At 45.9% G+C, this 16,564-nt stretch overlaps 1 protein-coding gene across 3 annotated transcripts in view; it reads right to left on the bottom strand.

Moving 5' to 3' along the window:
- GFPT1 (glutamine--fructose-6-phosphate transaminase 1) overlaps positions 1-16,564 on the bottom strand; it is a 49,816-nt gene that overhangs the window by 27,440 nt on the left and 5,812 nt on the right. For all 3 annotated transcript variants that reach the window (XR_005775639.1, XM_040414451.1, XM_040414452.1), the window contains exons 2-4: positions 4,779-4,886; positions 3,555-3,662; positions 316-441 (exon numbers count right to left, since the gene is read on the bottom strand). Coding sequence is in view for 2 of the 3 variants with exons in the window: in XM_040414451.1 (XP_040270385.1) it covers positions 316-441; positions 3,555-3,662; positions 4,779-4,886 (342 nt within the window). In the remaining variant the exon portion in view is untranslated. The remainder of the gene's footprint in view (positions 1-315; positions 442-3,554; positions 3,663-4,778; positions 4,887-16,564) is intronic.

Below are 16,564 nucleotides of genomic sequence, written 5' to 3'. Positions count from 1 at the left end.
GATTTACAACAGCAGATTTTCATTTCTACCAAGTATATAACCACCCCCTAGGCCTAGAAGATCAGTTCCAAAGCCATGTTGGGTGGTCCACTCAAAACAAGTTACACTGCATTTGCAGTGCTAGGCGCTGACTATTCTCCACATGCACCGTTCAAAAATTGTAGTAGATATGCTTTCCAATACTCCCGATAATTAAAATGTCAGAACCTGTGTTGGCTTTGGATGGAGTCTGTCCATCTGTACGCAGTCTAACTCATGATGTACAACTTTCTATTTCTAATTCACAGCACAATCTAGAACGCTGAGGTGACATACCGTTGTTTTTGTCAGATCGTTGTGGGTGACTGTTCGTAGGGCTGGGTTCTCCATGAGTGGCCCAACGGGTGTGTGCAATTCCCAAGTGAACCTCAAACTGAATATCTAGATCCAGCGTATCTTGCTCTGCAAAAAAAAAGGAGAGAAAGGAAAATATTCAGAGCTGAATCAGTAAGCCGTGAAAATTCTGAATCATGACTATACAATACCTTGTGCGGCACGGCTTATAGAAGGATAACAATGATGAATACTATATTAAAGGAGTATTCCGATCTAGGACGTTTATTGAATAGTGATAGGCTATGCCAGGGGTCAGCATCCTCCGGCCCTCCAGCTGTTGTCAAACTACCATTCCCAGCATGCTCCATTTACTTCTATGGCACTTCAAAGAACAGCCAAGCAAGTGTGCATACTGGGAGTCGTAGTTCCACCACAGCTGGAGTGCCAAACATTGCTGATCCCTGGAATATGCCTTAACTGTCTCATAGAAGCCGGTGCCTGAAGTGGGATGTGCACCTGTGTCCAGAACAGGGCCATGGGGTAAAAATGAGAACAAGCAGTGCATGCATGACCACCCTCCAGTCATTACTATGGGACCTCCAAAAACATCCGAGTGTGCGCTCACTTGGCTAGTTTCAGAGATCTCATGGCAGTGAATGGAGAGGATGCCACACATGTGCAATGTGATCTCCATTCATTTCACGCTCTGTTCGGGAGATAGGAGCGGGTCCCAGAGGTGGAGATTTATGGCATATCCTATATAGATATGACACAAATATGCCAGATGGGACAACCAGTTTAGGCCTCATGTACGCGACCATATCCGTTTTGCAGTCTGCAAACCGTGGATCCAAAATAAAAAACAGAGCCTGGTCATGAGCATGCCACCATTTTTTTTTTTTTTAAACCCTGTAGAAAAATGTCCTAGGCTTGTATGCAACTGGACAAGAATAGGAACATGTTCTATGTGCGGGCCAGTGAAACGGACAAACAGATGCGAGCAGCAAAAAAATAAAATAAATATAGCTGAGATGTTATACTGGTAGTGCGATTGCAGCTAGAGTTTCCAATTACTATTATAGCAATGGTCTATCCCTTCCAGGGGGTCCACAGATAAAGCTTCTCGCTGATCTTTCTTTCCCGGTGAGGCCATGGTGTTTGTGAACAGCAAATGTTTTTAATTTAACCAAAATGATCTGTTACCATCTCCCTGGAGTCACCGGGGGGGGGGGGGGGGGGGGGGGATGGAAAGGAGAACAGAAGGCAGGAAAGGGGGGGTTAAGTATAGGTTACTATTACAGTGCAGGGGATCCAGCCATGTGTTAGCATTTTCTAATGCGCAGGAATTCCTCTGCCAGCACAGGGGGTACGGTTTCTTTTCTTTCCTTTAGTGATAATGTGAGGGAGGAAAGGTTCTCCTTGTAAAATAGCCACATCTAAGGCTTGTGATTGCTTCCAATCAGGAGCTTTAATTTGCAGTTATAGGAAATGACCCACAGTGTGGTTATTGAGGTGGGGGCTTTATACCAAGTCCCGGGGGTTCTCTATTCAGTCAAACTATTAAAATAATATTCGACACTGCTCTTTCCTAGGGTCTGTTCACACACGTCATAACTGAGGCCACAACGCTGTGCTAAATCCACTGCGTAGTGGATTCCTGATGGACCCCAGTGAATTGTAATGGGGGGGGGGGGGGGGGGGGGGGGGGTCGGTCTGGATTCCAGCATAATTTGACACCTTAAACTCGGTTTTTCGGTTGTAGGTATTTAAACTGGACACAATACAGGGCATCATTAAGTGCGGAGGGGGGCCCTCATAGTGTGAGGGGGGCATTTAAGGGATCATCCTCATGTTAAGAGGGTCATATTGTCTGAGGGGCATCATTAATGTCTAGGGTGGCGCTAAGGGGCATCACTATTGTGAGGTGGCAGTAAAGGGCCAGCCTTACTTTGTTGGGGCACAAAAAGGGGATTAGGAGGGTGGCTTATTGTGATTTCCGGGAAATTGTCCATTGATTTGGATTTACTTAAAACTCTTGATTCCATTATGAAATCCTCTGGCAGGCCCTAAGCCTTAGTAGGGGGTGGGGTGGGGACATTTTCCTGAAACTGATTTTGTTGGAAAACAAATATCTAGCGCGGGCCTCGGGCCCAGCAAAAAGCATACGTGTTAGGTTTCACATCATTAAGAGACTCGGCAGAAGCCTCGCTATCGCACGTCCATCCACGTTTGCAGCCTACAGTGGGGTCTGTAACCCTTTAACAACTGCAGTATAAGTGGATTTTGTTTCCAAGGGTTAACTTTAACCCACCTGGTCTCATCGTACAGGATTACTGCTAATCAATTCATTTTTTCTGGGGTGGGGGGGGGGGGGAATAAAAAAAATATCATATTCTCAGAATTTAGCCTGAAATTACATAAGGCCCTAGGGAGCAGCCATCTTACCCCCGAGCCCCCACCCTCCCCGGTACTCATGTTTCTTGAAAAAAATAAAAATAAATGAAGCATAGGGTACTACAAGGAGGAAAGGCTCTTATTAAAGTCATGTGTGACCACTACTTTGTGGACCACCAGGAGACTAACTTACACAATTCCCAACTACATAGATTCGGAGAAGAAATTAATATGAAGGGACAGAGTACACCGGACAGGAACATTACCTCCCCGTGTGGGTATACAATTGACTCGTTTTAAAGGGATTGTCCAGATTTGTACATTAGGGGGGAGAGGGGATGTTTGCTCCCTGCAACTTCTCGCCCACAGTCTGTAGGTGGCCACTCGCCAGCATGGATTATGTAAGGATGCCATGTCACCATCTCCTAGGCACATCACAGGAGACAATGTGCAGAACATTAAAGAGGAACATACATGTTTAGATGCTCGTTCAGCCAGTATCCTTCCCCCCCACAACATACACATTCCCACTCGGCTTGGCTGGGAATGCACAGGGGAATAAGCTGCTGCTAACATCCACTATCCTTTAACTCCTGCCTCTACAATCTGCTGATGCGGGAGCGAGAGGGACACCACCATACAGATTATCTGGTCAGTTGACCAAGGTGAGAGTCCACACTACATTCCAGGATCCTGGGTGGTAGATGCACATCACATGCATAGATACACCATATATGGTCTGTGCTACTGGAATACACGTTCTGGAGCTCAACACCAAGACCAAGTCTTCACCGTGACTTTTAGGACCTCGGCCCTCCACCATGCATGATGAAGGATCTACATACTGTTAATCTCATCATCCAAGGCCTTGACTTTCCCCTTCTTCTTGATGAGCGCGATCTTGCCAGCATTGTTCTCCCAGTTCTTTTCATTGCCGCCATCAATTCCGACACCTACAAGAACAATGTGAACAGCCATCAGTCTCAGAGCCCTTCTGTATGCAGTGCCGTCACCTGACAAATGGAAACATGGACTCCAACGTTCCGAGACAAGAACATTCCTGGCCTTAATATCAGACTCGTAACCACGAGGGGCCAATTTACAAAAGTAGATTATATTATCCACAATAATGTGAATGCTCATCACCCGGAAAACAAGATTATGTTAGGTCTTGAAAATCCCTTTATAAAGGATACTTTAATATCATATCAGCAGGGCTCCGACACCGCGCCACTCTGATCAGCTGTTCTGCAGTAGCCTCAGAACTTCACAGCTCCGCCCACTTTTGTAGTCAATGAAGCTGCTCCCGCTGAAGTGAATGAGAGCAAGGCTGCAGTAACCATCCCTGTCCACTACACAATGGACGGAGCCGTTTAGCTCTGGCGCTACTGCAGAACAGCTGGTCGGAGGGGTGCTGGGGGTCAGACCCCCGCTGATTTGATATTGATAGCCTATCCTGAGGACAATATTAAAGTAGAGACAGACTATTTCTGATCTCGTCACATGTACTCCCAGTGATGTGCAGGTTCACTTTGAAAGCAGTGTTTTATAACTCATAACATGCAAAAAAAAAAAAAAATATATAAAAATCTAATTCAGGCTGGGGGTCCATGTTCAGGTTTTTTTATGCAGTTTTTGAAGCCAAGGACGAGGAGCGACTCCAAAATGGAGGACATGTACAAAAAATGCTGAGGGGGATTTATCCAGACTGGTGCAAAGTAAAACTGGCTTAGTTGCCCATAGCAATAGATCAAATTGATCCTTTAATTTTCCAAAAGGAGCTTTGAAAATTGAAAGGTGGAATCCGATTGGTTGCTATGGGCAGTTGCTATGCCAGTTCACCTTTACACCAGTTTTAATGGTGGTAAAATATCGGCCTTCACTGGACGGCATACATCATCACGGCAATGGTCTCTTTAAAGGGACTGTTGTCCATCCTGTGAACTATTTACATATATTTTATAATATAACGCTAGTTATGCCAAGTGAGATATATTATAATTTATAATGGCAACTGAGATGAAAGCGGTAATATAAAGAAGGGTGTACAAATTAACCAAGGCACGTACCTGCAGAGTCATAGCCTCTGTACTCCAATCTCTGGAGACCTTTGATTAGTCTCTCCAGGATTTCCCGCCTGGTGCGAGGCACATGGTAGTTGAGGTATGCAAATATTCCTAGAAAATAAAATACACCATTACCATGTGAGGTCCAGTAATCTCTCCGGACACATCAGGATCTACTCGTATATCTCCGTGTTGTGCCATTCCTCTATTATTCCACTGAACTAATAAATTACTAGCAGTTTGCAATAATGGTCTATATGGGTGTTAGCGGTTGGGGGGGGGGGGGGGGTGTCCCTGCAAAGTCTAACACTGGCAGCACTGATTGGACTGTGACAGACTGTGCAGGGACCAACTGGTAACACGCATCTGGACCTTCACTGCAAAATGCTATAAACTTCTAGCAGGAATAATAAAGGAACACGGAGCCATATGAAGAGGTGCTCCAGAATTGTTTTTACATGAGGAATAAAAATTTTAAAAAAGTTAATAAAAACAGATGTCGGGGGAGGTTATAGGTCCTCTAAATGATACAGAAAACTAGCACGGGCATTTATTGGAAACTTATGTGCAAGATGACTTAAAATAGTAAAATTAGAAAAAGAAAAAAAAAAAATTATATATATATATATTTTTTTTTTTTTAAGTATCTATCTGTCCCATCACCACTCCTGGAAATGTGACCTCTCAGCCCATCACCACTTCGGGCAAAAAAAAAATAAAAAATTTAGTTGAAAGTGGCGGAATGGCTTTGTTTAAAATAAACTTCCCGGCCAGAAACCCCTTTAATTAAGGTCCTCGCCTAGCGCAAATGCTTTCACGTTACTTTCACAAACGCCATCTAATTACCAGCTTGCATTACGCCACCGGCCTGCAGCTGTATCGCCTAGCAATTCCAGCGTGTAACTAGGTCACAGCTTAGCTGGCCCAGCAGAAACACCTGCACACCTTCCTAGATCTGGCCAAAACTAAAGCGAAGGTGCGAGGGATGAAGAGGAATGATCCACCGCATCTACATAGAATATTAGTCATGTGCATGAATCCCTATACTACAGATTCCAAATATACCCAGTCACCACTAGGGGTCACCATTTAGAACTTTACCTAATATCTAATGGGATTAAAAGGCTATTCCAGTTTGAACAAACAAAGGTCATTATTCGTATAATGAAAACTTTTTCGGAATCTACTTACTGTACCAGTTTTTTTTTTTTAATGGTTTTCAAGATCTCTGCTTACTGTCAATCAACAGGAGCCTTTGGACCAGATCTTGCCTTACACACAGGCAGATCCAGTAACTGCAAAGACCGGTACATGTGTGTCCACCACATAACAGGGCAGATTATTATCCTATGGAAGTAAACAATGACTGTTCCTATGAGAGGACTGCAAGCAGAGATCCTGAAAACAGTTACTCCTGCATATTTCATACAGACAGTATATTGGAGAAATGTACGGCTTGCCCGACACAGTGGATAAAGCTTTCATTACGAAGCAGTAATACCCCTTTAAGTCCTCGCATGCCCATGTGCGATAGTGGCAGCACTAGCAGCCTGTGTCGGTCTGATGCCGGTGTGTTTCTACTGATGCCTGTCAGACAATAGCCCCGTTGTCGGAGGAGGTAGCTGCTAGGATCACAAGCCGCCTTTTCTTTACCCAAATAAGTGTCGCAAGACTAGGCGCAGAGCTACAGGGATTTTAAAAGGTAGCAGTTGCTCTCGGGCCCCGGTGCCTGAGGGGACCCAAAAGCCTCCTCGACCAAGACAACATGAGGGCTACTCGGTGAAACACTAGCCAGAATCCACAATGCCATGCGGGCTACACGCTGTCCGACATCCCATATTAAAGGGGTTGTCCACTTTTATTCTCAGGATAGGTCATCAATATCAGATCAGCGGGGGTCCGACAACTGACACTCCCACCAATCATCCGTTTGAAGAGAAGGCAGCGCTGACACAAGCACTGCCTTCTCTGCTATGGTTATCTGTTTGTCGCAGCAGTTGCAGTGGTGAGGAGGTGTAATTACAAGTATGGCGTCCCCATTCACTTCTATGAGACGACTCTGAGCACAGGAAGGAGCAGTCCCATAAGAGTCAATAGGGATGCCATATTTGTAATTACATTGCTCACCACTGAAAGTATGGCTTCCCCATTCACTTCTATGGGACAGCTCTGTCTGTTCAAGTGCGTAGGAATTGTAAATAGTAAAAAGCGGACAACCCCTTTAAGGGCAGCATGGTGGCTTTAGCACTGGTCTTAGGTTCTAACCCAACCAAGGAAATCATCTGCATGGAATTTGTATGTTCTCCCCGTGTGGTTTTCCTTCTCCAGGTTCTCCGGTTTAGGGCTCATGCACACAAACTTATTTTTTTCTGTGCTGGTTCAGGTTTTTTTTGCAGCCCCTATGCGGAACCATTCACTTCAATGGGTCCGCAAAAAAATAAAAAAATTTATTCAGTGTGCATTCCGTTTCTTTATGTCTGCATGGCCGTTCCACAAAAAAGATGGAACCTGTTACAACGGAGCCACAAAACAAAAAGAACTGATGCAATACGGATGTCACGCGGACATCATCCCTAATTTTTTGCGGACCGCAAAATACATACATTCCTGTGCACAAGCCCTTAGGCCCCTTTAACACGGGCGAGTATTCCGCACGGGTTCAAAGCGTGATGTGAACGCATTGCACCCGCACTGAATCCGGACCCATTCATTTCTATGGGGCTGTGCACATGAGCGGTGATTTTCACGCATCACTTGTGCGTCGCGTGAAAATCGCAGCATGCTCTATATTCTGCGTTTTTCACGCAATGCAGGCCCCATAGGAGTGAATGGGGCCGCGTGAAAATCGCAAGCATCCGCAAGCAAGTGCGGATGCGGTCCGATTTTTTAAACGCATGGTTGCTAGGTGACGATCGGGCTGGGGACCCGATCTGTATTATTTTCCCTTATAAATAATAGCATTCTTAATACAGAATGCAAAGTAAAATAGTGATGGAGGGGTTAAAAATAAAAAAAATTTAACTCATCGAGTCCACTTGATCGTGTAGTTGCAGATCTCTGTCTTCTGTAATGTTGAGCTGCCGGCTAAGGACCTGTGGTGACGTCACATCACATGGTCCCTCACCATGGTGATGAACCATGTGATTGGACCATGTGATGAGCATAGTGACGTCACCACAGGTCTTTTGCCCGAAGATTGAACAGAGACCGGCAGCTATGGAGCAGGTAAGTTAACTTTTTTTTTTTTTTTTTTTAACCCCTCCAGCCCTATTGTACTATGCATTCTGTATTCAGAATGCTATTATTTTCCCTTATAACCATGTTATAAGGGAAAATAATAAAATCTACACAACACCGAACCCAAACCTGAACTTCAGTCTGGGTACCAAACATGCCGATTTTTCTCACACGCGTTCAAAATGCATTACAATGTTTTGCACTTGCGCAGAAAAATCACGCATTTTCCCACAACGCACCCACGTCTTATCCGGGCAAAAAAACATGACGCCCGTGTGAAAGAGGCCTTACTCTCACACTCCAAAGACATGCTAATAGGGAACTTAGATATGTTAGCGCTATGTAAGTGCAAACGGGCAGACGTTGTAGGGTCACACCCATGTGGTGGCCAAAGGCCGCACCATCTTGGGTAACGCCCCACTACCTACTCGCAAGATCGCCCGGACGCCACAATGTCTGCCCATAGCCTGAAATACCCGAATAAGGGTACTTTCACACTAGCATTTTTCTTTTCCGGCACTGAGTTCCATCCTAGGGGCTCAATACCGGAAGAGAACTGATCAGTTTTATCCTAATGCATTTTGAATGGAGAGCAATCCGTTCAGGAGGAATCAGGATGTCTTCAGTTCAGTCACTGTACGGTGTTTTGGACGGAGGAAATAGCGCAGCATGCTGCAGTATTATCTCCGTCCAAAATCCCGGATCCGTCCTTCGGGTCTGCGCATACGCAGATGAGTAAAAATTTGAAGAAAAAAAAAAAAATTATATATATATATATATATATATATATATAATCAGTTTCTCTGGATGACATCTGGAGAGACGGATCCGTTCTTGCAATGCATTTGTGCATCCGGATCCGTCTACAAATGCTGTCCGTTTGCATGCAGATTGCCGGATCACTCTGCCACAAGTGTGAAAGTAAGCCACAGGAGGGATTTTAATATCCTGACCACACATAATTGTTTTTATCTCATATGTTCTCCAGACGCCATGAAGGTGTATACTGAGCGTATACCGCCACATCTTCCATATAACGAAAATTCAGAACGTGCTACGTGCAAAAAATAGACTATAAAAGGCAGATCTTACTCAGCCCGTAGGCTTCACGACATAACCCAGGTACTCATGCTGCAGACGGGAGGGACACTATGGGTCGTTGTCTGTCTGGGAGTTGTGGTTTCAGAGACTGAAAAGTAATCTTTATAGGGAGCGTGGCACGCCGCCAGGCCGAGGCCATTCACTTCACATCCCGGACTAAAACGCTATTCACAAGCGCAGCACAGAACACAGGGCGCCTTTTACAGGGGAGGCATTAAGGCTTCTCTCAACACCTTCAAAATGCTTCTTGTACTACGTGCAATCCTACATTCTGCACTCTAGCTCCATACCACAAGATTGCGGGGATCTGACGGATCCTAAGGATGAGGGCGCCAAGAATAAAGGCTTCTGCCATACAGAGTCACAAAGGTATATCAAAAAGATAACATGCAATGTGTTACAGGGAGTCAGTCTCCTTCCCCAGGCACTTACGGGTGACACAGAACAGACACCCGGGGGCCATAACTACAAGAGCACCCATCACCTCTCCTGACAGGTCTGTTTTAGTAGCCACGTGCATTCCTCATGAAACAATTGTGGAGCATCTATTCTTATGACTATGTCATTTCTGCATTATTCCTGCTAGAAGGTATGAATGAATAGCAGTTTGCAGGAAGGTCCAGATGGGTGCGTGGGTGTGTGTGTGTCCCTGTACAGTCTGATGTTATGCAATCAGTGTTGTAAAGACTGGGCAGGGACACGCCTCTAAATGGTAACACTCATCTGGACCTTCCCATTGCTAGTAATTTACTCCATAGGGGTTGTTACCTGGCTGTCCAAGATTTTGGATCAGAAAATGCATCACTGCCTTAAAGGGGTTGTCCCGCAAAAAATATTAACAACAGTTTTCAAACCAGCACCTGGATCTGAATACTTTTGTAATTGCATGTCATTAAACATTTTGTGTAGCCACTGAGTTATTTAATAAAATGTATCTGTATAGCGCCACCTGCAGTTTGTTCTTTCTTATTTCTTTGTCCTGCTCACCGAGATGGCCGCACATACTCCTTAGCTGTGATAGGGAGAGCATGGACACGCCCCCTGAGCTGTGATAGGGAGAGCTTAGACACACCCCCTGAGCTGCAGCAGAAAAGACACTCCCCTTGAGCTGCCAGCTTGATATAAATCTAGCAGAGCAATGAATGTGGAGATCTCTGGGTCCATGTGAGGTACAGGGCTGGTTCTGGCTTTGTTAGAAATGTTCTCCCAAACAGATATGAGTAACAAACATAATACAAGAGAACTACTCGAAGACTTTTTCATTTTAGGGGTAAGCCCTGTCTCGGTGTCTATTAAATTTCTATGGCTAGAAGGTGAAGTAGTGCCCCACTCGGTAAGGGCTGTTGCCAGCCAGGATAAATGAGGCTGGCTAGCCATTAAACGGGTTAGGCTACTTTCACACTGGCGTTTTGGCTTTCAGTTTGAGATCCGTTCAGGGCTCTCACCAGAGGTCCAAAACAGATCAGTTTTGCCCTAATGCATTCTGAATGGAAAAGGATCAGCTCAGAACGCGTCAGTTCCGTCCCCATTCCGCTCTGGAGGCTGCTTGCAGCGTTTTGGTGTCCGTCGAAACTGAGCCAAACGGATCCGTTCTGACACACAATGTAAGTCAATTGGGACGGATCAGTTTTCACTGACAATAGAAAACGGATCAGTTTTGGCTATGTTAAAGATCATACAAACAGATCCGTTCTGAATGGATGCAGATGGTTGTATTATCTGAACGGATCCGTCTGTGCGGATCCATGACGGATCCGCACCAAACGCGAGTGTGAAAGTAGCCTTATGCCAATATGGAAATCAGCAATTATATAGTACATGACAACCCACTAGTGTTGAGCGAACTGCTGTTTTAAGTTCGGCATCTAAAGTTCGGCTTCCGGTTAGCGGGGGATCCCGATATGGATTCAGAATTCCGTTGTGGTCCGTGGTAGCGGAATCAATAATTGGCCATTATTGATTCCGCTACCACGGACCACAACGGAATTCGGAATCCATATCGGGATCCCCCGCTAACCGGAAGCCGAACTTTAGATGCCGAACTTAAAACAGAAGTTCGCTCAACACTACAACCCACATATCCCTTGGTTGAACTTGATGGACTTGTCTGTCCATGCTTGTTCTATTTTTTTTGGTGCGAACGGATCACGGACCCATTCAACTTGAAAGGGTCTCAATTAGTGTTGAGCGAACTTGTGTTTTAAGTTCGGAGTCTAAAGTTCGAGTTCAGGTTATCGAAGTATCCCGTTATGGTCCGTGGTAGCGGAATCCATAACGGGATACTTCGATAACCCGAACTCGAACTTTAGACGCCGAACTTAAAACACAAGTTCGCTCAACACTAGTCTCGATCAGACCCGTCCGCCGCACGGAACAGATACACAACGTTCGTATGGAAGAGGCCTTAGGTTGATGCCGTTTTCCGAGTCAGTCAGAAATGGATCCAGCAGGAAGGAAGCTTTATATTTCCCAATCTTTATGAACTCACTTCAGACTTTGCCTCTGCATGAGCGATTCCTTAATCAGTTCACTTCCTGATCTTCGCCATCCTGATTCCTGTCCAGAAGAGTCAGGCACATAAGATCCCTGGACTCCCCCTGGGCACACCCCGGCTCACAAATCACTCACACTGTGGCCGTTATCAATGGCTGCACTTTAAGAGAGCCGCCCGTCTAATCTGTCCATTAGAGCGGGTTCAGTAGATAACTGGGCGCTAATGACATGTCTGTGAGCTGTCCGGTGTGGGCTCATGGAGACGAGGCGACTGACGACACGAGTGACCTGCCGACGCAACGCCCAGACTAACATGCAGGGAGGATCGTGTGCAAATTCATATAAAATCGCTTACACGATGATCTCGGACCGTGTTCAGACAGGTCTAGTCATCGGACCCATCGGCAAAAGGTCGCGCGATGCACAATTCATTAACGACAAACGATTTCACGTGTCTTGCATTTTTAGTACAATTGTTCAGTCGGTGCACACAGTCACATTACGCGATTATTGTGCACCAGCGTTTGAATTGTCGCGATTATCTACTCGTCTAATTGCCGAAAAATCTGCTCGTATAACTTTGAGGACCTTCCCCAAGTGCTGACAAACACGGTGACCGTAAGATATCGGCCATGTATAACAACGGGGGTTATTTGTCAAGGGACTCCCGACAATTTTAGACGTAAAAATACAAGTCCCCTCTAACCGGCCGTGCAACGATCTTAAGATACGCGGCCAGTGTTCTTAAGATGGGGGGGCGTGTCCTCTGTAAACTTACTAACGTGATGGATAAAAAACTATGTCAGCCCTACGCCTCGTCATAAAGTATTCTAATCCTCCGGCAGCACAAGGGTTTTCTCGCCGCTCTTTGTAAATTCTGCCCCATTGAGCGCTTGTGGCAATAACAATCATTTCCTTATGCAAAAAAAGAGCTGCTCACAGACGCACCCGCCTCTGCTATATAGGACATTACACACCCTGGAGGGGAAAGCCCTCCATAAATTACATGCACACTGGTCACACTCCCAAGGTGAACGGAGAAAAAATAAATACATTCAGGTGTAAAAAATGCCAAAGGACAGAATTGGGTGTGCCCCTGCATAGAGAGTGAGCGCGAGGATCCAACTACACTAGATGCCGCATTACCACATACTATGAGCTCCTCGTTAATGATTACAAGTCTATAAATGTTTTATAGGACAATTAAGGGTCATTAACCTTTATGGCAGGAGCAATCACGACTATCTTAGGTGCAACAGATGTCCTGGGACTAAAGCCCCTTTCACACGAGCAGGTTTTCCGCGCGGGTGCAATGCGTGAGGTGAACGCATTGCACCCGCACTGAATCCGGACCCATTCATTTCTATGGGGCTGTTCACATGAGCGGTGATTTTCACGTATCACTTGTGCATTGCGGGAAAATCGCAGCATGTTCTATATTCTATATTGCAACGCAGGCCCCATAGAAGTGAATAGGGGTGCGTGAAAATCGCAAGCATCCGCAAGCAAGTGTGTATGCGGTGCGATTTTCGCGCACGGCTGCTAGGAGACGATCGGGATGGAGACCCGATCATTATTATTTTCCCTTATAACATGGTTATAAAGGGAAAATAATAGCATTCTTAATACAGAATACATAGTACAATAGGGCTGGAGGGGTTAAAAATTTTTTTAAAATAATGTAACTCACCTTAATCCACTTGTTCGCACAGCCCGGCTTCTCTTCTGTCTTCATCTTTGCTGTGCACAGGAAAAGGACCTTTGATGACGTCACTGTGCTCATCACATGGTCCGTCACACGACCCATCGCCATGGTAAAATATAATGTGATGGACCATGTGATGAGCGCAGTGATGTCATCAAAAGGGTCCTATTCCTCAAAGAAGAAGACAAAAGTGAAGCTGGGCTGTGCGATCAAGTTGAGTTATATTATTTTTGGGTATCTTCAAATAAGTATTTTTCTCTATTGAACCGCATTAGTCATGTTTTTCACCACGCCTGTCATAAATCCTACGTTTTCTTGTAACTTCGATACACAGATGTTAGAAGAAAGGAGACGTACAGCTGTGGATCTGATGGAGCCAACAGCTGGAAACTTCTGGACCGATGTCTACAGTCAGCTCATTACGGGACTGGATCTTTGGACCACAGAACCATCCTTCATGCCACAAGGACACTGCGCCACATCCCTACCCATTCCCCCCAGGGACATTAGACTGGTTTTGGGAATCCCACCACTAACCTTAGACTAAGGGGCTATACACATGCATGTACTGTACATTCGGGTCAGTTAAACCCACTATTGTGCTGTGACATATAACACATCTCCAATACGTTCTAGTGAATAGCCCCTAAAAGGTGGCCATATACATTAGATGAACACCAGTCCATTTAGGCAGGCCCGGACTAGTATCTAATATGTATGAGGGTGTCTCATATGCCCCTGGTGGCATATGTTGGGGGACAGAGACCCACTATATGTTCAGGGTAGGAGTAGACCACCACCATGTGCAGGACAAAGGACGCTCAATGGAAAACAGACACAGCATCTTCACGATAGCCAGTGAGATTATATACAAGACGGCGCCAGCTAAGCCCACCAAAGTGCAATCAGCAGGCTCCAGGCATGTGCCTTCAATGAAGGTTATATTCTGCAGGATACCGGCATACACCAAAAATCTGATGAAGCAGAGGGGATAACCTAAACTGCACTCAGCAGGTACCTTCATGGAGTAATACGCACCATCAGCCACACCAGCCATGGTGGAGCCAACCCTAAACCAAACCCTCTCCAGATGAGCATCATCATAAGGCCACGCTCACATGTCAGACTTGTCATTGGCAACGTGAACTTTTTCGCCAAGTTTGTTGCAGATTGCGGTCCCCAATGCACGGGCACTGTCCGTGTGGCCTGCGCTGGCGGATGCAGACCCATCCAACTTGAATCGGTCTGCAACCTGTCCGCATCACAAAAGAAAAAACAGAGCATGCTCTCCTTTTTCACGGTGCAGAGGAACAGACCATGGCCTTCCGCTCCGTATCTCCCGGATTGCAGACCCATTCAAGTGATGGTATGGTGCGCACATGCCTGATGCCGGTATATTGCAGACCCACTGTTTGCGGGACGCAATACAGTCACGGGCGCACACACATTTTCATGTGCAGGTGGGGCCAAAATCCTCGGACCCCCCATCTCTGTTTTGATGCAGAACATGTGACCCGCTTCAGTCAGTGATTAGCTGCCGTTTTGAGGGATCAGGAAGGAGAGCCTGGCGGTTGACCCAGGTAGTATCAGAACGGGAACAGCGAGCCAAGTATGACCTTTTTTTTACTTATTTTAAGCCATTTTAACTCCTTTTAAAAGTTACCAGCCAGGCCTTTAATCTTCCCCGATATTGGATGATCTGCTGACATTAAAGACCCCGAGTGTTAAGAAGTACTCTGTTCTTAGTAGGATACAATGAGGTCCCTGTGTCAGCGCACAACCTAATGGTCCGCAGAAGAAGAATGTACAGTATGTGCCCGCATAATGAAAGGCAGAAGAGAGCCGTGTCAGATTACATATAGGGAACAAGACCAGGGTGCCAGGTAGCCATAGTATGCCGGGAAATAGGGGTCATAAATTCTCCATACTTGTTGCAAACATCTGAAACCAGGAAGAACAAGAGTCCATTCACACACATCTACTGCGCTGTGCAGTCCTACTGAGGACCAAAGGTCACCACAAACCCTGAAGGATGAAAGATGGTCACAAATGTGCAAACAATTAGGTCCAGCCAACCCCAAGCATTCACTACTAGGTCTATATCCAGGGGTCGGTCACTGGCTATTATTGGGAATTATCAGAGGTTTAAAGGCGTTTTCCAGCCATCAATATGTGATCAGTGGAGGTCCAACTCACGGTAAGCCCACCGATCAGCTGTTTGAGGCATGGGCCGTGGACTCCATGCAGCTCACCAAGCACTGCGCCATCCACTCAATAGTGGCTGTGTTTGGTATTGCAGCTCAGCGCCATTCAGTTGAATGAGACTAAGCTGCGCCTAGCTCACCAAGCGATGCGGTCTCTTCAAACAGCTGATCGGCCGGGCGTCCGACACCCACCGATCAGTTACTGACGGCCTAACAAACTCGGACAATCCCTTTAACAGGTGAATGAGTTTATCCTGTGGCGTTCAGTACCCAAGAGCCAAGAGTTGTGTAGATTTAGCAACTGTCTAGTGCCAGGGAAATCTGCCCAGAGGAACACAAAACCTATGCTCTTAGGCCCCTTTCACACGGGCGAGTATTCCACGCGGATGCGATGCGCGAGGTGAACGCATTGCACCCGCACTGAATACCGACCCATTCATTTCTATGGGGCTGTGCACATGAGCGGTGATTTTCACGCATCACTTATGCGTTGCGCAAAAATCGCAGCATGCTCTATATTCTGCGTTTTTCACGCAACGCAGGCCCCATAGAAGTGAATGGGGTTGCGTGAAAAGGAGATGGCGGGCCGCGATCAAGTGGACTAAGGTGAGTTAAAAAAAAAATATTTTTTTTTTTTAACCCCTCCAGCGCTGTTTTACTTTGCATTCTGTATTCAGAATGCTATTATTTTCCCTTATAGCCATGTTATAAGGGAAAATAATACAATCTACAGAACATTGATCCCAAGCCTGAACTTCTGTGAAGAAGTTCGGGTTTGGGTACCAAACATGCGCAACTTTTCTCATGCGCATGCAAAACGCATTACAATGTTTTGCACTCGCGCAGAAAAATCACGGGTGTTCCCGCAACGCACCCGCACATTTTCCCGCAACGCCCGTGTGAAACCAGCCTTAAGGCTACATGCACACGACCATTGTGCTTTTTGCGGTCCACAAATTGCGGATCCGCAAAACACAGATGGTGTCCGTGTGCATTCAGCAATTTGCGGAACGGCACGGACAGCCATTAATATAACTGAATAGGACAGG

This window comes from Bufo bufo, chromosome 1 (genome assembly GCF_905171765.1).
Source record: "Bufo bufo chromosome 1, aBufBuf1.1, whole genome shotgun sequence".
In the NCBI taxonomy this organism is placed as follows: Eukaryota; Metazoa; Chordata; class Amphibia; order Anura; family Bufonidae; genus Bufo; species Bufo bufo.
This window is presented reverse-complemented; position numbering and strand designations above follow the sequence as displayed.